Source organism: Rhodamnia argentea, chromosome 8 (assembly GCF_020921035.1).
Source record: "Rhodamnia argentea isolate NSW1041297 chromosome 8, ASM2092103v1, whole genome shotgun sequence".
NCBI classification, from domain to species: Eukaryota; Viridiplantae; Streptophyta; class Magnoliopsida; order Myrtales; family Myrtaceae; genus Rhodamnia; species Rhodamnia argentea.
In genome coordinates this window covers 1,304,789-1,327,294 of record NC_063157.1, presented here as the reverse complement: position 1 = coordinate 1,327,294, position 22,506 = coordinate 1,304,789, and the positions used below count along the sequence as shown (strand labels likewise).

At 39.8% G+C, this 22,506-nt stretch overlaps 2 protein-coding genes and 1 non-coding gene across 3 annotated transcripts; 1 reads left to right on the top strand and 2 right to left on the bottom strand.

Moving 5' to 3' along the window:
- Positions 1 to 5,175: 5,175 nt before the first annotated feature.
- LOC115737921 (F-box/kelch-repeat protein At1g80440-like) lies at positions 5,176 to 6,442 on the bottom strand. Its single transcript, XM_030670339.2, has one exon. It carries the CDS (start codon positions 6,316 to 6,318, stop codon positions 5,248 to 5,250), a length of 1,071 nt encoding a protein of 356 aa, XP_030526199.1. The 5' UTR covers positions 6,319 to 6,442; the 3' UTR covers positions 5,176 to 5,247.
- Positions 6,443 to 11,654: 5,212 nt separating this feature from the next.
- On the bottom strand, positions 11,655 to 11,736 carry TRNAS-AGA. The gene has a single exon. It is a non-coding gene; the product is annotated as a tRNA-Ser (tRNA).
- An 8,443-nt stretch (positions 11,737 to 20,179) lies between these two features.
- Positions 20,180 to 21,592, top strand: LOC115737922 (auxin-responsive protein IAA1-like). The gene is made up of 5 exons (XM_030670340.2): positions 20,180 to 20,571; positions 20,664 to 20,845; positions 20,938 to 21,049; positions 21,164 to 21,225; positions 21,366 to 21,592. Exons 1-5 carry the CDS (start codon positions 20,315 to 20,317, stop codon positions 21,401 to 21,403), a joined length of 651 nt encoding a protein of 216 aa, XP_030526200.1. The 5' UTR covers positions 20,180 to 20,314; the 3' UTR covers positions 21,404 to 21,592.
- The last annotated feature ends 914 nt before the right edge of the window (positions 21,593 to 22,506 follow it).

The window sequence follows — 22,506 nt, the reverse complement described above, 5'->3', positions numbered from 1 at the left end:
TTTCCAGGTCAAAATAATAACTTAAACAAAAATGTTCCCAAGAGGAGAAAGCATATCGTCGGTTTAAAGTATAATAAATTTATATTGCACCGTTGGACGTACGGGAGACCAACATGCTAAGAACACATGAAAACCATTATTATTTGCATGTGACTGCCAGAGGAAGGTCTGTTCCAGGTTTTAGAACAAGGAATATCCCTTCTAATATCCATGCTAATGGTTCTCTCTTTCTTCTTTTAGGTTCCGTTCGTTTCGCGAATAATGAATAATTTAGAAAATATTTTCCTAAAAAATATCATATTATGACTTAAAATAATTAGCCAATGAAAAAATTATCGTTACCGACAATCGTTTGTGTTTAAAAATGAGCGTCGATGATGAAAATATTTTTCATTCGTTCGTTCATTAATGTACATGATATAAGTGATCATTTTTTTTAAAAAAATTATTTTTCAAATCATTTATTTTTCGCGAAACAAACGGAGCTTTAATATGGTCTTCAACCCACCAAGAGAGGAGTTCCAAAAGAAACCCAAAAACAAATGGAAGTGGAGGGAGTCAGGCAGCTTAACATATTTGAAAATCTGATTAGGCACTGAGTTGGAAAGTTGTTATGATGTTAAGAGATTCTCCTTAACAATTCAATTGGGAAATAAGAAGGCAACATAAGGAAGTTCAGTTTGATTATGCTGCTGCACGTGGGAATACTTTAGAATGGCCCCATCATTCTAAACTCGGATTGCATTATAGCCAAAAAGTCTCCTTCCAAGAAAAGTCTCATTCCACGGTTTAGTTTTCTTGAAATGAACTATGTATGCTGTGCCGACAATTCACGTCACGTTTTACGGTCTCTATGAAACTTCTAGCACGATAAAATTAGATTGAGGATGAAGTACCTTATATTCGTGGTGGTAATAGGAAATATTATCATAATAGTTTTGTACACCGATTTTGGAGTATGTTGCAATCTTAGATTTTTCATTTTTTAACATATGGATATAGTATAAACACATATGTGTGGTCTTCATGACATACACGAATTTTGTCCGTAATTTTATATATCTAGTTTTCGAGGGAAAAAGGGTTGAAAAAGCCCTAAACCTATTGAATTGATGCAAATTCAGTCATAAACTTTTTATGGGCGAAGTATCAAAAAAGTTCTAAGCCTATTGCATTAGTGTCAATTCAGTCCTAAATCTTTTTTTTTGTGTCAATTCAGTCCTAAACCTTTTGCATTTGTACCAATTAAGTCCTAAACCTTTTATTGGTGCTAATTTAGTACTAAACCTTCTGTATTATTGTCAATTCAGTTCTAAATTTTTTATATTTATACCAACTGAGTTAATCCGGCCAATTTTGATAAAAAAAAAAATAGCTAACGTGGACATCCCTACATGGCACGGCTAGTGTTAACTTGGACATTTTTTTAAATATTATTTTAATATTTTAAATAATTTTTTAAGCATTTTTTTGATTTTTTTTAAATTATTTAAAATATTAAAAAATATTCACGTTAGCGCCAACCATGCCACGTAAGATAATTGACGTCCATACCAGTGATTTCCAATTAAAATTGACCGAATTGACTCAATTGACATAAATACAAAATTTTTAGGATTAAATTGGCACTATTGTAAAAGGTTTAGGACTGAATTGACACTAATAAAACATTTAGGACTTAAATGACACAAATACAAAAGGTTTAAGACTGAATTGGTACCAAAAAAAGGTTTATGACTGAATTGACACTAATACAATAGGTTTAGGACTTTTTTGACACTTTTCTCAACTTTTTATTAGTGCCAATTCAATTCTAAATCTTTTGTGTTACTACCAATTGAGTCAATCATGCCAATTTTGGCCCCAAAGCGATGACGTAAACGTCGGTTGTCCTACGTGGTACGGTTGGTGTTTACATGTATATTTTTAAATATTTTTAATAATTTTTTGTTTTTTTTTTCCTTTTTCCTTCTTTTTTCTTGCATTTTTTTTTTTTGGTTGGGAGCCGGCAAGGGTTGTCGGCCCCTAATAAAAGGAGAAGAAAAAAGAAGGAAAAAATTAAAAATTATTAGAAATATTTAAATAATAGTAAAAAAAAATCAATGTCGGCGCTAGCCATGTAATGTAGAACTATCGAGGTCTATGTCAATAATTTCTGATCAAAATTGACTGAATTAACTTAATTGACACTAATGTAAAAGGTTTAGGACTCAATTGACACCAATAAAATATTTATGACAGAATTTGCACAAATACAATAAGTTTAGAAATTTTTTTGACATTTTTCCGGTTTTCGAGTACTTTGCCCATCTTGGACCCCAAAATCATGACACATCTTACTCGTTTGTTTTCCACATAAGACTCGCAAGTTTGTACCTCATGACATCGATTCTTGCCAACGTCCCCAAGAAAACCAAAGAACAATCTCATATGTAATCTGTACACAACCCGCTTTATTTCTCAATCTTGTTCCCTCCTAAATCTCCAGACAACAGCCAACTTGAACGTGACCGGAGAACATTTCCGGCAACTCCACGATTGTCCAGGAAAGCGTCCTCATGTCCAACACGTAACTTCCCTTGCCACTTTGTCACATGACTAGGGTTGCACGCGTCACGTGGATCCACTACGCGTCAACACGTCGCCATCCCTGCACTTGTAAAAGTGATCGTCCGCGTTAATCAGGCTATGTTCTGATAAGAAGAGCACTTAGGGTTCTAATAAAAGGGCGAGAACGAAAGAAGCAAAAGGAGCGGTGAGGATTCGAATTTACATAGGAATTTTTTGCTATTTTTTCTATAATTTACAGCTTTGAATGAGCCATGTGAATATTTTCGCAAAAGGTGAGATATCAAATAATATGGTTCGATTTGATAAAGAATAACTATTCTCAATTTTTAAGCATAGAGTAAGGAAAAAAAAAAAAAAAAACAGGCGCACACACTGCTTGTATGATCACTTAAACTTATCATGAGGTGCTTTAACATGGTTCACATATCAAAATGTCATGCTTAAAAATAACATGGTAATGGGATTTCTTTATGTTGATTGTAATCTCACACCATCTAAATACATGATTCTGAAGTATCTTGTATATAACTAGTTTCCTTTCATCTAATTGCTTAAGTTTTAGTATTAGACTTCTCATTACTCTAATATCTTGCATTTAATAAAGTCTCAATTTTTGAAGAAGTTGAGCTTGACTTCTCTCCCTCAAACCCTGTTCTTTTTGGCGGAAAGTAAGCTAGCTTTTCATTCACAAGCTCACGAAACCACAACTCCAAATTACATTGGATCAACAGTAAAGTTAACTAGCTAAATCATATTCAATTGAACAATTTACCCATGTGCTTTGCATTTGACACCACCATCCAATTTTAAAACCAAGTTATACAGTAAATGTTTGGATAGGAACCCACCCCAAAAAAAAATGTAAAAATGCAAATCCCTTGTCTTTCCAATCTCTTTTGCTCTTTTTCGTTTCAAAGAGAAACCTTATTAAGGCGTGTGGATATGGTGGTGCATGTCATTGTCACGATAGTGATGATGGTGATGCTGACGACAATGAAACCCTAATTATCTTCTTTTGACCTCTCGGTGGGGCAAAATAACACGAATCGGGAGATTCGATTGAGTATATACATCGTATGCAGGAAATTCGAGCTTTCGGCGAAAAGCTGGCCCTCTTGTTTGACCAGGAAATTAATTCTACGCCTCAAAGTGTCAACGATATTCTAATCAAGCCCGATACTTCCAAAGAAGATGAACAGTAGAAGATGGAAAACCCTAATCCAAGAAAAAGTGATGGAATGGAAAGTGTGGAAGCAGTTAAGGGGTAATTTACAAGAAAACTTGCAACGGACAAAGGATTGGAGCGTGTGAATGAAGAACTGAATGGTCAAAGGGCAGACGCCTCGGAGGGAACCGATGAAGGAAGTCGGCTCTTCATGCTTTTTAGGATTCCACCCATTGTCGGAAAGCATTAAACAATCTTGGATCGTTCGTGTGCAAAGAAGAAAAGGCTTGTGTGTGTGGGGGCATGATCTTCTTCTATGCACCTTCCGAAGGAGAAAAAGAACTAAGAGTAGCCAATCCCATCCCCTCTATCACGCGAGTCCAATTGATGGCAACTGTCAGATTCGTGGGTATTACGTGAGGCCCAACTCGTCCAACATGCCCATATGCTACGGATGCAGCTAAGGATTTTTTCCCACTACTAGGTCTGGTGCCCAATGACCACTTGTAGCTCACGAAGTAGATGTGTATGCTAATTATGTAATATGTCGCAATACTCTTAAACATTTTGTTTTACCAATTCAGTCCTAAACCTTTTATATTTATCCCAATTCAATCTATTTGGCCTGCCGCACTAATCTGTGGACTTTTTTCTTGTCCAAATCTGATTTTTAATATAAAGTCTATTTAAATTAAATTCAAAAAGTATGGTAAAAGAAGAGAGAGAGAGAGAGAATTAGGCAGGGAGGCCCACAAGCCCTCGCCGCCGCAGTCCCAACATTGCCGGGAAAGCCGGGGATGATGGGGGATGGCGGGGAGGGGGGTTGAAGCCCTCCTCGCCTACTTCTCTCTCTCTCTCTTAACCATACTTTTTGAATATAATTTAAATGAAATTGATATTAAAAATCATAATTTGACCAAAAAATTCACATCGGCGTCGGTAGTGCCATATGAATATCGGCTAGCTAAATGGATTGAATTGACAAAAATGTAAAAGATCTAAAACTCAATTGGCAAAAAGAAATATGACATGGAAGGGTAGGCGGTCAAGCATCAACTTGTGGATAAGATGTGCGTCGCATATTGATGAGAAAGGACAGAATTAGAGTACAAGTTATTCAAGGATGAGTAAGTTCGGGCTCGACCTCGACTGATGTTTATGTTAGAAAAAGTCGTCTGATGTTGTAACTTAGGACATGAATGAAACCCTCTTGATACACCCAAGAAAAGGCGACAAGGATGATCGAGATTCTAAGCGAATAGACATAAAAATAATGCCACTAGCAAAGCCTGCCTATGTTCAACTTCCAATCAAGCAAAAATCATTTTCTTTTGTTTAGTTTTCCGCGCAAAACTCGCTAATTTGCATGTCATGATGTGGAATATTGCCGACGTCTCAAAAAAAAAAAAAAAAAACCCTAGCCTAGTACAATTAAATAGTGACATATTAAAGAGTAATGTCATATTAGAATCTGTACACACCAAGCTTTTTATTTCCGAGTCTTGTTCCTCTTAAATCTCCACACAACAGCCAACTTGAACATGACCGGAAAACTTTTCTGGCAACTCCACGTTTGTCCAAGCACACGTCCTCAGGTCCAACACGTAAGCCTCTTGAGGCTCGCCGGTTGTCGGAGACCCAATCACCAGTAACTTCCCTTGCCACTTTGTCACGTGACTGGGATTGCACACGTCACCGGGTATTTTAGCCTCCACCCGCCACGTGGATCCTCTAAGCGCCAACACATCGCCGTCCTTGCACATGTAAAAGTGATCGTCCCCGTCGCCGTCCACGCAGCTCCTCGGGCAGGTGCCCGCCGTCAACGCGTCCTCCCGCACCGGGCCCCACTGCCTCGTCGCGGCGTCGAAGGCCTCGCAGCTCTTCTCGAACCTCCCCTGCGTCTCGGTGCCATAGCCGCCGATAACGTGGAACTTGCCACCGTGGAAGATCCCCTTGCACTCGTCGCGCTCCCTCGCCATGTCGGGCAAAGCTGCCCACTCGTCTCTCCCCACGAGGTACGCCACTGCAGACCTAAGCGCGTTCTTCTCCCCGTCGTGACCTCCGGCGACGAACACCATGCCGTCGCCATCTGACGCGCAGCCGAAGAACGAGCGTCGTACGCCCGGCATGTCGGCCCCGCGCCGCCATGTGGCGGTTATGAAGCTGTAGATGTAGACCGAACTCGAGGCCTCCCACGAAACCGGATCGAGCCCGCCAATCACAACAAGGTCCGACCCAGCGGCGGCTAACTGACAAAACATGGGGAAGCCCCTGGAGAACTCGGGAGGCGGCGGCAACTCACTCCAAGAACCGGAGACCGGCTCGAAAGTGGTCAGGCGGTAAACCGGGACGTGGCAAAGGTTCGCGAATCCGATGCTCCGGGCTGGGTCGAGCACGGCTTGAGCCATGACCAAGATCGTTTGGCTGTAACCCGCGGATTTGCGATGCGACCGAAACTGGGGAAGTTCGATCTCAGCCTTCCACCCCTTGCACGCGGACGCCATGGCGGGGAATCCGGCATAGGGGACTCGGATCAAGCATTCTCGGGCTATGTCGTCCGGTAGACCCGGAATCAACTCCATGTGTTAACGAAGAATGAAGCAAGATGGCGATCTTCGGGCAAGAAGATGAGGGAAATCCAGTAGTCAGATGAATTGGAGAGTTGCTCGAGTGTCTTGGTTTTCACGAAGGGATACGATGTTTGCTTTTTATACGATTTGGATAAGAGTTCCAGACCGGGGTTGAATAGATGCGACGTTCCACGAAATGGACCCTAATTCTCTGTTTCTTTAAACTCAATTAATTAATGAGACAATTGGTTTAGGAAACCACAGGAGCCGCCGCAAATTAAATTTTCCTAAATACTTTGTCCGGTCGATGGTAATGTCGCCCCACTTGCCGCAAAGCACGCGTTAGAATTTGACTAGAAAATAAATTAGTGGTAGCACCAAATCTGCGGGGCTGATTGATTCGAGTAATTTAATTGGTTTGATTGTGTCCAAATTAGATTTGAGGGAGGAGAATGAAGGATCGGATGAGAATGTCGCATTCAAATCGATTGAATTAGCAAGCTTGATCAACAGATTAACTGCGCATGTGGGCCCACGTGAATGAAGGATAAGATGGCACTCCTCCTACGCTCCAAAGTTGACTGCTAATTTTCCTCGTCTCCAATTCTTTTCGGCCCGAAAAAAAAAAAATCCCAACAAGAACGATTTTTCATGCCATCTCATAAATTTCATCCTTAAATAGCCACATCGTACTCTTCCGAGACCCTCCCACACAAATCAAGCAAATTTATTTTCATCTTTGCTTTTCAAGTATCGCACTTTAACTTTCGTAATTGTAACTTTCAGATTCACGTCATCGATTAAAGGTCGGTGTGTATCTCTTTCCCGAGTATTGCGTCGTTAATTAAATTTCAACATGTTACTTTTGCATTTTCAAATTGTGTTATCATTTAAGTTTCAACATTTTTTTTCAATTCGGTTACGTTATCGAGTCTGTATCGCCGAACCTTATGATCTATTAGATTCTAGCACGGTTCGTGTTTGTACATTCTTGTGTGAATTAACTTGATAATTGTTTCTCTACCTGTGACGTTTTTTGTCCGGAATTGGCTCGGGAATCCTATTTTATTCAATAAAAGCCGAAAAATGACTTTCGGCGAAAGATATTTCGTCATGAAAAACATTTAAGGCAAAACAGCCGCGAGAAAATTGTCCAATAGAGTCCATTTAACAAAATAAAGCATGGTTCCAATATTTAAATCCCTTATAATGACTAATCGATAGCCAGCGAAACGTCGTAGCTTTCGTGTGGAAAGGGTGACACGTGATAACTCATTTTTCAATGCTTTTAGTGGTGCTATGATTTTTTCTCAATTTATTCCCGGTCAACTTGGCTATGATAACTCCCCCAGAAAGTGTCTTAGCTCATAGTTATCCTATAGAATATGGGCACAAATATCGGTTATGGAAAACCCTTGTTTAAGGCTGACGCAATTAGAGTCTAAGGGATAACCGATCCAATTGTATGTTACTTTGATTAATCAAGTCAAAAAGAGATTACGTGACCGCTTTCAATTTGGGATAAATCCAATTTCCAAGCGAAAAAAGCTTGGTAAGAGCCCTCTAGCCTTTGTTATTGTCCGTTTTATTCAATTATGTGCTTAATAAGAAGATGATTAATTTTCTTTTGAAAGGGCGAGAATGTTCTTTATAGGTGGGAAAAATTAGCAAAAAATTTCTTAACTTATTATTGTATAGATGCCAATTCAGCCCTAAACATAATGTACGGAACGTTTCGACTGTTTGCCATTGTAGTCATTCTCTTCCCTAATCCTCTGCTCTAACCACAAGTCCAATTCCCATTGGATCAACGAAAGAGTTAACCTCTCCAGCTAAATCATATTCAATCCAACAATTCATCCATGTGCTTTACGTTTGACACCCAACATCAAATTTAACAGCAAGCTATACAGTCGAATGTGTAAATACTAGGGGCAGCCAAAGTCAAAAGACCTTCTCTCCCCTATCTCCTTTGCTCTCTTCTTTTCTTTCTTCGAAAGGGAAAACCTTATCCGGCATGTGGAGATGGTGGGGTATGTCACTGTCACGGGAGTGCCGATGCTGATGCTGATGCTGACGACAATGCCGATTTAATTATAGTCTTCTTTGGACCTCTCGGTGGGAGCAAGCAAGCAAACAACATCAGGACGGTTTGAACATTGCATAAACCAATGCCGCAGACCTTTTCAACCATGATACTGCCGGCGAAAAGCAGGTCGTCTTGTTTGACGAGGAATTTTCCTCGTCAGAGAGTCTAACATCGTTCTCATTGAGCAGGATGTGCAAGGGGAACTGGATAAGCTAAACGTGAAAGAAACTGAAGAAGGAAAAACCCTAGTTGCATGCACAGGAGAGCATCTTTTTTAATTACTATTGATTGACCTCAGCAAGAAGAGGAATTCAAGAGGAAGTGAAGGAAGTTGGGAATATTAAAGAAAACCTGCAAACGAGAAAGACAGACGGGGATGCCTTGGAGAAGTCGATGAAGAAAGTCCACTATCATCCCAAAAGCATTGAACAATCACGGTTCGATCTTACTCTTTCATGTGCCAAAACACAGAAGGCAATGTGCATGGGCATGAGTTTCCATGCACCTTCCTAGGGAGAAAAAATAACTGAGAATAGGCAATCATGATGTTAGGGTTACACTTTTGGGATTCGGTATTTAGATGGAACAGGTTATCTGTCTCTTCCATTAGAAGTCATAATGAAGGCAAATGGAAGAAATTTCAGTTCCTAAGGTTAATCTTACGAAAGACCATTAATTGATACATTGATACATATGTGACAATTTTACACCAAATTAATATTTTGAATACCAAAAACCTCAAACTTGTACATTTACAACAAATTTACCCTCCATTAGTCCGTTAAATTTCACCATCAAATTGCTGAGTTAGATGATACGTGGCTGTTGATGAGTTTACCGCTTTGATTTCTTATCCTCTCGTTTGTCACAATCGTACCAGTTTGACATTTTCATGGCATTAATCCAATTTAATTGAAAACTAACGAAAGATAAATTTGTCATAAGTATATTAGTTTGAGACTTTTGATGGCCAAAAAATTAGTTTGGGATAAATTTGTTACAAGTGTACCAGTTAGACGTTTTTCGTGGTATTAAACCAATTTAATTAGAAACTAACGAAAGACAAATTTGTAATAGGTGTATTAGTTTGGGATTTTTTATGGTCAAAAAATCAGTTTGGGATAAATTTGTTAAAAGTATACCAGTTTTACGTTTGTCATAGTATTAATCTAACTTAATGAGAAAGCAACGAAAAGTAAATTTGTCACATGTACTAGTTTGGGATTTTTTATGGTCAAAAAATTAGTTTTGAGTAAATTTATCAAAAGTGTACTAATTTGAGATTTTTTGTGGTCAACAAATAATTTAGGATAAAATTATCTCAAGTGTAATAGTTTGGGATGGTATTTACCCTTAATAGTAACACCTCCGAATAGCATAACATATCGTATAAGATAAAAGAATACACATATAATTTTAGATGACTCAATGTTTGATCCATAAGTTCAAAAGGTTGTATGAGAGCATTAGATGAGAAAATTCGAATTAGTACACGTTATGCGTATGGATTCACAAGAACAAGTCCCAAACCTATTGTTATTATATCAATTCAGCCCTAAACCTTTTTCCTTTTACTAATTGAGTCCTAAACATTTTGCATTTATGTCAATTTAGTCCATCCGGCCAACTTTGATTGGCAGGCGTTGAGGTGAACAATTTTACTACCGAAATTATTTTTTTTCCAGTTCGTTCTTTTTCTCTTTCTTTTTCTTTTTACAGGGCTGGAGGGAGAAGGAGAAGAAAAAAAAAAGAAAAGACTAAAAGGAAAAAGAATATTAAAATATTAAAATATTATTAAAAATTATCACGTCAACGCCGGTTGATGTTCACGTCGGCGTCGGTAGGCCAAAGTTAGCCGGATTGACCGAATTGACAAAAATGCAAAAATAGTTATGACTCAATTGAAAAGGAAAAAAGAAAAAAAGCTTAAGAGTGAATTGATATAATTGTAATAAGTTTATGACTATTTTAGTAATTTTCCCCGGGTTATAGCGATAATTACTTGGGATTAGAAGAGTATTATATAGTGGAATATTTCGAGATAATTAGCTATGTCCTATTTCATGTCTGTGTTATGTGAGTGGCATGTCACTGAGGGTAATTCGTGAGAACACCAAGCTCTTTTTTTTTTTTTTTTTTTCACATTCAATTTAACCCAAATAGCCAGAAAAGACTCTCTCTCGTCTCCTCCTTTCTTTTGCCTTCTACTAAATTCTTTTATATCCACCCGTTGTCCTCGCCGAGGCATGGAGAGAAACAGAAATGCCTCGACGGCACTACAAACTTGGCATCGAATGCGCATTTTGACCTTGAACCAACTATCGAAAAGGATAATCCGACGAGCCCCAAGGCTGAGAAGTTGATCCAACTCCGATTGCACCCGGGTCTTGTGAGCTCAACTCACAATCCAATGACCGCACGATGGGCTCCGTTTGCCTTGGAATCCTTTTTCGGCCGGGGAATCCTCTTAGGATGAATATGGTTGCGACCATGAAGCTCGACAGCGGGATCTTCTTTCTTAAATACCCTGTCTTGACCTTAAAGTAACCTCTAAAACATTAGCCTTGGAAATCCTAACCCTAATCTAGGTCCAAATTAGGATTTTGATAGAAGCCTCCTTAAACGTTAGCCAACAACAATGTGCATAGCACATGCATGACGCATTCACGACATAATGAAAATCTCAGTGAGGCCAAGAAAAAGAGAATGGCCGAAGTGCATAGTTTTGGACGGGGCTCAAATGAGCTAATTTTGAAGAATTCAATGAGATAAGAGCCTAATTTGAGTGAAATCGAAGAAACCACCTAGGTTTGTATTCAATGCGAACATGCAAATCCTAAAAAAAACAAATGTCTGTAGTTTCTTAATGCAGAGGAACGCAGTAAAGAATGCAAACTTGCAATGTCGATATTTTTGCGGAGGGTTCAAGCACATCGATGTTAATGAGTTTCTACCTTAATATTCACATGGAATGAATGACAATGCTCATATGTACCGGATGCAGCTAAGATTTTATTTTTTGTCTAAGGTCTAGTGCCCAGTGACCAATTAAACACATCGGTTCGACGAGAGATGTACGCATCAACTTAGAAATTCATAATCAATCGTACCCTGATATCGACCCGACTCTAGCTATTAATGACGAGACTTCAACAAAGAAACGGAGGCAAAGGAGGGGTTCCCAATAAGAAAACAAAGAGGGAAGGTTAATTTTTTTTTTTCCAAAAAAAAAAAAAGGGAAAGAAAAAGCTAAATAAAACGTGAACGGCAGGATTCGAACCTGCGCGGGCAGAGCCCACATGATTTCTAGTCATGCCCGATAACCACTCCGGCACGTCCACCGAGCTGTCACAGTATCGATAATATTATCTTTTTGAAGATTTAAATTCGATCGCAGAGTGGGCTGGGCCTTACTTGGGTAACATATTCCTTGGGCCTTGTTAGGCCTTAGACAGCCCCGCGAAGCCCAATCATCAAATTGAGAACAGTCCCCCTCCCCAATGAGGCATGCCCCTTTATTTTTTTTATTTCAATTGGTATTCGGAACTCTTCGAACACCTAAAAAAATGTTCGCGGTCCCCCTTCCATGGGTACTAACTACTAAGTGGTAATCGGAGTATAAAGTCACAAGCTACTTCGACCGACCCTTTGTGAATGTACACAATAACAAGCTACTCTCCCCTATTCTGTTTTATTTTGTTCGGTCAAACTCTCCTCTAGTTCGGACTTCAGAGTGACAGGATTAGGAGTAGCTACAAATAAGTCATAAATGTAAATACATGTACAAATTGTTGGGATTATCCCATATCGGTTGTGGAGGGGGCTGGTGATCGGTTTAAGTGTGAGGCAAATCCTCATCCTTTGAGATAGCTTTTGGGAGGAGCGAGGGCCAAGACCATCTAAGACCGATATCGAAACTCAAATTACCAACAAGTCTCTTTTTTTTTGGACGAGAGAGACCCAACACCACTTAAGACAAATTACGCCTTATCTTTTGAGCTAGCTTTTAGGATGCATCACACTTCGAGGAAGAAAAAACCAAAGAGAGCGAACTTGCGGAGAAAGAGCATTCCGCAAGCTGCCACGAATCGGTGCCCTTGGCCACCACCCATGTAAGATCCGAACCGATGGACTTGGCCTCATAACTTCTGCCAAGGGAAGATTCAAGAACCACACGTTGCCAGCCACTTTCTTACAACACGTAGCAGTTGCACGACATTATTGGCTTCGAAGCTTCCTCGACTTCACCGCTCATTCTTGTCTCCCCGAGAGGGAACACTTCACCCCAAGACGAAAGGCATTGACAATGAGAAACACGACCCGAGCAATGTTATAATTTTCATCTACTTAAGTCTCTATTATCGCCACCATTAAGGGGGGCGTTTGTTGCTTTTCCCCGTTTTTACCCAAGCAAGCATGTCCGTTGTTCGACCGAGGCATTTCAAGCCCGGTCGAGATCATGCAAGTTCCGCGAAGAATCGATCGTCGCGAACGGGGTTCGGACCCCCTTCGAATTCCTTCTTTCGGCGAAGACGTCTTGGTTTAGTACCTTAAGTGGTTTCATTAGAAGAGTGCGCATCCTATGAGGTTCAACATCAATTTAACAAACCACATTTGCTAATCACTTGCTTTTCCACGTTTTCGAGGAGACAGAGACAATAATGTCGGGTTAAGGAATTCTCCATCGAAGACATCGCCTTTCGTGGCTTAGATCTCGTTCCCATGTCTTTTTGCACGGCAGAAAGTTGCACTAGGAATTATTCTTTGGGTCCAACTTTTTTCCAACCACAAATCTCTTTTACGCGGAATCAAATCTGCTGATTTGGTGGTTGTTCGTAAGCTTTTACGTACGCCGGTCTCTTGTTTTTTTTTTTTTTTTAATCTTCTTGCTACTTTCGGAAAGTTATAGGTGCCCTCCATGTCCCTTTTTTCGGTTCAACGAGGAGGAATTTTCTATCCTCCTTTTTATTCTAGAAACTCGCCTTTGTTTGGGGAATCGTTGATGTGGGGGAGCATAGAAATCCATGCATTCTTTTTGACTCAACAAAGGAACAAAAAGGAAAAAAAAACATCAGGGTATTTACAAAGGAACTTTATAACAACGAAATGAGGAAAATTTAGGATTTTCAAGGTATTAATTTTTACTTTTTGACGTGTGCAATTAGTTTGTTTTTTTAACGTTGAACTTCCCTTAGTAAGGCATGATAACACATCTCATTCACGGTTGACTTTGTGGGGCATAAACCAATTAAGAAAACCATTTTTGAATCCATGCCAAAAGGAAAGGAAAATTGTCCGAAAAAGTCCTATACTTATCGTACCTTTGTCAATTATGTTCAAGACTTTTAATTATATCAATTGAGTTCTAAACAGTTTTAAGTTTTTTTTTTTCAATTAAGTTCATCATATCAATTTTAGCCGGGTATTGTTAACGTGGACGCCGATTGTCCAACGTGGCTTGACCAGCGCTCACATGGACAATTTTTATAATATGTTCTATAAAAATTTAATTTTCATTGATTTTTTCTTTTCTTTTTTTTTCCCTTCTTCCTCTGTCGGTTTTTAGGCCTGGATGTTAACTAGCAAAGGAAGAAGGATAAAGAAAAGAAAAGAAAAGAAAATTCGGAAAAAATATTATTAAAAATTTATCCACGTTAGCGCAAGCCGAGCCACGTAGGATGGCCGACGTCCACGTCGGTGGTTTTTTGTCAAAATTGGCCGAACAGACTCAATTGGCAAAACACGAAAATGAGTAGAGACAGAATCGTACTAAGAAAATTAAAATGTTTATGATTAAATTGACAAAAGTGCAATAGGTACAAGATTTTTTTAGACAATTTTCCCATCATCTCCATGCAAAAAAAAGAAAAATTAAAAAAAGATTTGAAGCATGCTAAATGTCAAATGAAAGTCCGATTTCGACGAAGAAAGAAGTCAAAAGGTAGAAGGAAAAACACATTGATGAAAATAAGTTGAAGTTTGTTATGCAATTCCAAGGAAACTAGAACCAAATTTTTTTTAAAACGATTTGTCTTGTTCCGACCTTGTTCTCTCCACGCGTTGCATCGGCTGGAACTGCTCCTTCTCTTACCAACAACACGCCCATCTTCCACGTGATGATAACAAAAGAGATAACCCTAGCAACAACCAAGTTTCTAGAACAGCAACCACCTGAATTTTCCGGGAATCTGTCGAGAAAACGATTCGTGGCCCCGCCCTTCTTCAACTCGATTGCGGCATGGGGGAAGAAAAATCCGAGAAAATTGTTGGCAAGAAGTGAAAAGGCCTTCTTCATCTTTATCTTCTTTCGCCCCGGTTGATGCGGCAGGGCTATCAGGGCGCTCTTCGGGTAGTTTTCACGTGTTGTTCACACGCGTAATGGGGTCGACGTCCTGTGTCCAATGTCTCTGCCCCACCATCCCTCTCCGCCGGTTTAAATGGCACGGACCAACGATGGTGCGTGTCGCGGTCCGAGCTGACATTTGTGGATTGGTTTTCGTGCGTCGTATCAAACCGCTCAAAGGGCAAACGTGTCTTGTCGAGATTAGCGGGTATTATATGAGGGAATCAGTCGTGTATCATGATCTGGTTCCATAAAGATTATGTCGTCGATCTTGCTAGGCAAGTCCTTCTCGATATGTTTAAAGGGAAAATTATCCAAAAAGTATTATAGCTATTGTACGGTGGTCAATTCAAGACTAAACATTTTAATTATGCCAACTCAATCATAAACTTTTTTATTATTTATCAATCCAGTCATAAATCTTTTATTCTATGCCAATTTCATTCTAAACCTTTTGAATCAAATTTCTTTCCGATATGTTTGAAAGGCGGTTCATTCGCATCGGAATTGATAAAATTCACGTGGAATTGATCTTTCGTGAACTTGGCGTCAAGAAGTTGAGCTGAATATTCATCATATGGCCAACAACTTAGGGCTTGTCGAGGCTTAATACAAAGTCTTAGGAGGAAGAGAAATTGTGCGCCGTTGAATCTTAAGTTGCCTTGTCAACCGAAGGGAACACCTGCCGGGTCAAGAAGAAACCCTTGACTTTTGAATAACGTTATGGCCTTCGAAGTACATTTTCAGCTGCATTGGAGGTAGACACATGCATGTTCGTGACCACGAGCCTGTGTATGTGCCCAATGGCAATGGACTGCTCTTTCATTATAAGGTGAAACACTTAAACCAGATCCGATAATATGATAATCGGATCTTTGCAGAAAAATATGATAATCGGATCGATAATCCATGGCGGATTAAGCTTGATTTGTCATCTAATAGCATTTTGCTACGACTACGAGATTCGAGATTAGGGGGAAAATATGGTTTTGCCATCACTTTCGACATTGGATTTTGGGAAAAATATCGAGAGGTTATCTTTGCGCGTTCTGAGCTTGCTGAGCTTTTGGGCATGTTTGCAAGTTTTACTTGTGTTGCAAATCGCAATTCACGTTATTCTCCTTTCCACTGTGTTAGGCAGGGGTGATCGCTTGCTTCTAGAGTGGATAGGTTCTAGGCCGGGAACCCGAAATCTATCATGTTAAATTCAATTCCTAATTTTTGAAACCTGAAATTTATCATGTTTTTTTAGTCGGGTTTCAGAGCCTACCCGTTATTCCCAAAGGAATAAAGTTTCCTTATTAAGGTAACTTAATAAGTGCTCCAAAAGGACAGATCTTTAAAAAAGGAAAAAAAAAAAATCTTTTTGAGTGCGGACTGTAATTACAAAAAAAAGAGGGAATGGCATGGCACGTTTTGTCGCCACTATCTTCGGTTCACTTTTTTGTACAAAGTTGAGTTGAGCATGCGCCCGTCGTTATATGGTTGTGTTGGGTTTAATGAAAATGGGGGAGACGCCCACAACATTCGTAGTCATGACAAGACATAATTTGAGTGGTGATTATGGCTTCTCATCCCCATTTTTTTTTTTTTCAGAGGACTAAAGTTACCAATTGCCCAAGAAGCAATTTAGTTACATATGCCTGATGGATAAAAGAAAAATATTCACTCACTTATAATACAGGCGAATCTAGACATGAGTAAAGTTCTTAAACCTGTTTTATCCGAATTCGGGACGTAAAATTCGAGGGTATTCCCTAGGATGAAGGGAAGGAAAGTATCTTCTCTCAATTTAGAGTGGTAATGGTGGAGAAGGTAGATTCCATGTCATCTTCGGATGGCTACCGCCGGATAGGGTAGTATAGTAATATCCTACGTCCGGAGTGAATTATCGGAGTTTTGGTTATAGGCGAATTGCCCAAGAATCAATTTAGTTACTGAGGGATAAAAGGAAAATATTCACTCACTTACGACTTAGGCGAATCAAGAAAGTTGGTCTTCCGTTATATCTTATGAAAATTCATCGTCAAGATGTTTTTCCTTTTACACGTTCCTTTCACGAAATTGGAAGATTTTGATGTACGCAACATTTTATTGTCTTGTTATATAATCGTTTAGATCTAGCCGACCCATTCTAGAATTCTATAATTTCGAAATTCACTTTATGACATCTCTTTTTCATGTAAACGTGGGGAGGGTAGGATCCTCCGATCACTTTTAAACATAAATTAATATAGAAAGTACATTCTTTAACTTGGTGGCCATAACATACGGGATATTAATAATCATGTTTTGAACTGTTTAATATTTTAAAAATCAGAGGATGCTATAATCATATGCTAATTAAGATGAATTCTATCTTTTCATTTATTTATTGAATCTAACATGATTAATCAGTCCATCCGAAATAAGTTTCGCTTTTGACTTAATTCGGATATCGCTGCTCGTACATCATCTTTTGCAAAATCGGAAACATATGGATTTCTCACGAAGCATGAATTGGCCCCTTAGTTTTACACACGATGTATTTGTATTTTGAAATTTTCTAAATTTTTGAGGAGGAGCGGCGTGAGGGGAAGAACCTGCTAATCCGGTGGGACGAAGGATCCAAAGCCGCGTGCGCGGACGGGGTCAAACCTGCCACGCGCCGGTGATGGAACCGTCCGACCGCGAGATCTAGCAGGGACAAATGCGAAAGCGACATTTGGACGACAAGCCGACATGATCACATGGCCACTACGTGGGACCCGCGTTTCCCCCACAAAAAGAGAAAAGGGGGAAAAAAAAAAAAAAAAAAGAAAGCATTTCAGTACCCTATTTTCTTCCCTTGCGGATGAAGTTGACTTTTCCCCAAGAACCCAAACACGTGGACCCCACCGTCCTTTTACTTACGAGTCCTTTTTTTTTTTCCAAGCACTGAATATCGAGTGATGATTTGTTATAATAATGTTTGTAACGATTATTATTTTACAGAACATTATCATAATTATCATTACTACTACTGTTATTATTAATATGTTGGGCAGTTAATGAATGGAGGTAATAATTCGAACCGAACCTTGTGACTGCTGATAAACCTTTTTTTCTGGGCCATGGGATATAAATCTTCTAGGTAAAACTAAAAGATTAATCGATTTAACTGCGGATTACCACGAGAGATTCGATCTCATAATTTAGCTTTACTCGATTCCATCTACATTTGAAAGCTAAACTTAGCCAAGCTATTTGATGACGATTATTTCCAACATCGTTGAAATCCATTTTCTAAGTAAGGTGCTTGTGAGATTTTTAATATCGAATATTCACTGTGTTGATCGTGCATTGAAAAAAATATTACGCATGTCCAACCAACTTTTAATTTTTTTAATTATTAATCATAAGATCTATGAAGCTCGAGGTTATTAAATAAACTAAAAAAAAACTACCAGATTTTTCAATGTTATGAGAATATTGGTTTCATCGTTTGGTGTCTACAATGCACCAAGATATGGAATTCCTACTCTCTTCACGACGGCAACTTGAAGTTATGTGGTGTGCACTAAATGGATTGGCGGCTATATTGGTGTAAACATCGTGAATTTCGAAAAGTTTTCCCTCCGGCATGTCTAATTACATGTTTCAGTGAAATAAAGAAACAATTCATGTAATGATAATGTCCTACTTTAGGTCTTTTAGGCCTCCTTTACCCCAAATAATTAGAAAAAGGAAAAAAAAAACGCGAATTATGCTTACCGTGACGCATATAGTATCCTAATTTTTTTTTTGTGACATCAAAAATTTCAAATTGTTCTTATTGTGACACATTTATCGTAAACATTTTCTTGTGACGTAAAAAGAAAAAACCAAAAACTTGTACCTATGTGACACCTTTACCTTCTATCAAGGCTGTTTTAGATAAATTTTTAGCCAAAATAACGTCGTTTTTATTTTCACTTAAGTCACATGGGCGCCATGTCAACTCCGTTTGTTTCTCGATGCCCGTGTAAGCAGATTTTTAACGGTTATCATTGATAGAATTTTAATGGAGGGTAAATGTGTTACATATGTACAAATTTAAAATTTTTGATGTCACGGAAAAAAAATTTAGGGCAAATATGTCATAAAAAGGCATATTTTGAAATCTTTGGTGGCTTTTGCCCTTAGCCAAAAAAAAAAATAATAATAAATAAAAAATAGAGAAACAATTCACGTGAAGGAGGCCAAGGAGACTCATTACACCGGTTCGAGTACTCGTGGACTTTCCCAGGTAGGTTAGGCATAGTACAACCAGCCCGTATCAGTACACTGAAATAGTAGAACATTCAATTAATGGCCTGCTTCATAGTGGCATTTCAAACTGAAAAAATTCGTGGACCAAGTACGAATTACCATGAAATTTCGCATGCTACCACCATAACATGTGACGCGCAATACACGTTACCGTAAATATCGGGTTTCATCAACAATAAAAGGAGAACCAACAGAAACCAACTTTACAATTTTCAATGCACTCGCTTTATTTGGCTTTTTACGTCATATATATCTCGAAATCTGTATCATCCGGCATCGAGTATGCTTAGCAAACGCACTTATTAACCATGTGTCTGGCATGTATAGCTTATTTTCATGTGCGATTAAAATGGAAGAAGGGCCTCTAGATCCTTTTGTTTTTCAAATACCTACCGATGACATATAGACTAATGTGTAATTAAATTTAAAGTTTCCTAGTGGGAGGTTTAGACGATTAAAGTGCATTGGAGCGATGCCTAAAACAAGGCTAATATATGCTCATTAGCTGGTCCTTAAAGGGCTCAATGAAAAGCTGGAAGTTAGGCTTTTATAAGTCTTTATGGTATTTCTCTCCTATCGGGGAAAGAAAAATTAAGTTGGGGGGAATTGAGGGGTTTGAGGGTTGGCATCGGACCGACATAAAATATAATCCTCGAGGTTTGCAGTCCATTCCATGGAGAGAAACGTGGAACTATTCCTAAGTTACAATGATCTTTGAGGGCTTCGTAATCACAAAGATCTAGAGGAAATTACCTCGATTATTACTATCGTGAATTGAAACCATATGGTTAAAAAAGATTAATGTGTGCTCATTGGTTGGAACTTGAAGAGATGAATGAAACACCCGGATGCCATCAGTCCACATATCAAGCATTAAAGTTGGTTCAACCACCAAAAAAACACTAAAGCTACTCTTAAGCAAAGCCAAATATGATTAGACACGAGAACCCATCGAGAGCGACCCGGTCGAACCGACCAACTAAAGGCCCCTAAACTTTCGTGCCACTCACATCCTAGTCACACGCTTCGCCCGTCACACGTTGTCTTGTCGCCTACATGGACGGATCACAGCCGCTCCTCGCGGCACACGTGTCCCGATGGGAATGGCTCCATCATTTTGCCGGTCATGTCACTTCCCTGAATGATGTATGCTTAGACAAGGGGACGAAAGAGTTCACATTATAAGCTAGACGCGTTAGTCAAATTCATCATCTCGTGTCTCTCTATGCTTTGTACTGCTGTCTGAAGGCGACTCAACAAGAAGAAATCCTCATTTCAAGCGTAACCTGTGAGGCCGAAGAGCGAAGATGGCGTCGGAGAAGGCGAAGAAGGCGTCGGAAGTTGAGGATAATCCGGACATGAGCTTGGAGGAGATCACCGAGCTCCGGCTAGGGCTGCCGGGCGAGACCCGGGGGAAATCGGGCACGAAACGGGGATTTTCCCAGACCGTCGATTTCGCTCTCGGCGCATCAGCTGTCGGTGGCGACGAAGCCGAAAATTCTACCACGGGGGGCGTGCGGCTCAAGGACGAAGTTGCCGGCGCAGCTAAACCTCCCGCACCCAAGTAAGAATTTTGATCCAGACCCCTGTCTCGAATACTGATGTTTAGCAATAATTTCTCCTTTCCTTTACACAAAAACACCATTCGAGATACAGGACGCAAGCTGTGGGGTGGCCACCGGTGAAAACGTTCAGGAAGAGCGTGATGAAGAGCCGCAAGTACGTGAAGGTGGCTGTGGACGGAGCTCCGTATCTGAGAAAGGTGGATCTGGAGGCCTACGAGAGTTACCAACAGCTTTTGACTGCTCTTGAGAAGCTCTTCTCTTGCTTCTCCATCTGTAAGTTTTTTCTTTTTTATACTGCAGCAACCAGAAAGTGACTGGGTATGTAGATGAAGTTGTAATGGGGGTTCTTGGGAAAACTGTTGCAGGCAATTATGCAAGCGAGAGGAAGATCATTGACCCGCCAAATGGTGTTGAATTTTTGCCTACTTATGAGGACAAAGATGGGGACTGGATGCTGGTTGGAGACGTGCCTTGGAAGTGAGTTTTTTTCGGGTCATTTTCCTTGGTTTTTTCTTTTTTTCCATCTTTCTTGCTGTTCATATTTGAGACATCCTGTGTTGAGCCGAGGATCGCCGTTTTCCGCTGTATCAGGATGTTTGTCGAATCGTGCAAGCGGCTGCGGTTCATGAAGAGCTCCGACGCCACCGGTTTAGGTAATCCACACGCTTCTTCCTCGCGACCGGAAACCCGGCGAAAACACTAACAAGATAGATGCACGAATTTGTCTTCCTTGCATACCTCTAAGATAATAAGTTTTCTTGGTTATGATGATCGTAGTTTGTGTCAAATGCAGGTCTAAGGACACAGTCCGGGTGCACAAGTTCAAGTTGAAAAAAAAGAGTGGACAGCAAGCTTCCCAAGAGAGAGCATCCTGGGATTATGTATGCTTGATGTACAAAGGGTTTTTTAGATCTCAGCTCCTAGGTTTAGGATTATGCCACAGTTTTCGGTATTTCGAGGGCTTTGATGACATGAATACACACAGAAAATAAGAGAGCTTCGATCTCTCCACGGTTCATTGTCTCCGATCATCTGCCTTTTGTACTACGGATATACATTTAGCCTCTTTTAATTCCATAATTAGGGTTTTGAATTGGAGTTCTACCAGCCCAAGACGATAACCTCTCGGTGGCCCATTGCAGTCGAAATACAAACCTTGTGGCTGATTGGTTAGCTAAGCCGCACCGCGTAAACGGTGTTCCGGTATCTTGAGTCTCTTTACCTCCACGACCCCTTTGGGAGCTTCTTCGTTTAGACGCCCCCTTGTCGGGGCTCTTCTTGTAAAGAATCTCTTAATTCTCCGCTTTTATGAATATCTTTACGACGAAACAAAAAAATAAAATTGGAGTCTCTAACACGTGCTTTTCATCATAACACATCATGAAGACTACGGTCACGAGCTGCGAGTTAATGTGGCGCAGTAGACCAAGATAAGAGCTAGTCTTTGCGTTCTAGAAATGTGGGAGCACTTGCCCCAAGTGGACGAACATGATGTGTTCAGCCAATTGTTTCAGGTTAGGCGTGGGCTGAAATTCATCTTTGGTAGAATGGATCAAAGCGGACGAGCTCAAGGGGGGCAAACTCCATTTTACCTGTTCATGTTATGACGGCGACCTGCTCGAAAAGGAAATTTTCCTAATTAGCAAAGCCGTCTAGGCTATTCCTTCTCTCCTTTGCTGTGTGCAATGACGACCCCCGATGAATAAAGCAATGCCAATCGTGAAAATAAAACATTTGTCCATCCACATTTTCCATAAAAACGAAGGAAATCCTAATCAAGGCCTAAGGTGTCGAAAGTAGGGTAGCTCGTGGGGATTCTCTCTTTACCGGAGCCGTGTGGTGCATGAATTGTGAGACTCAAAAGAAGACTAGGGACAATAACCTATTACTTTATATGCCGACATAGTTTTAACTCTTTTTGATATAAAGAAACC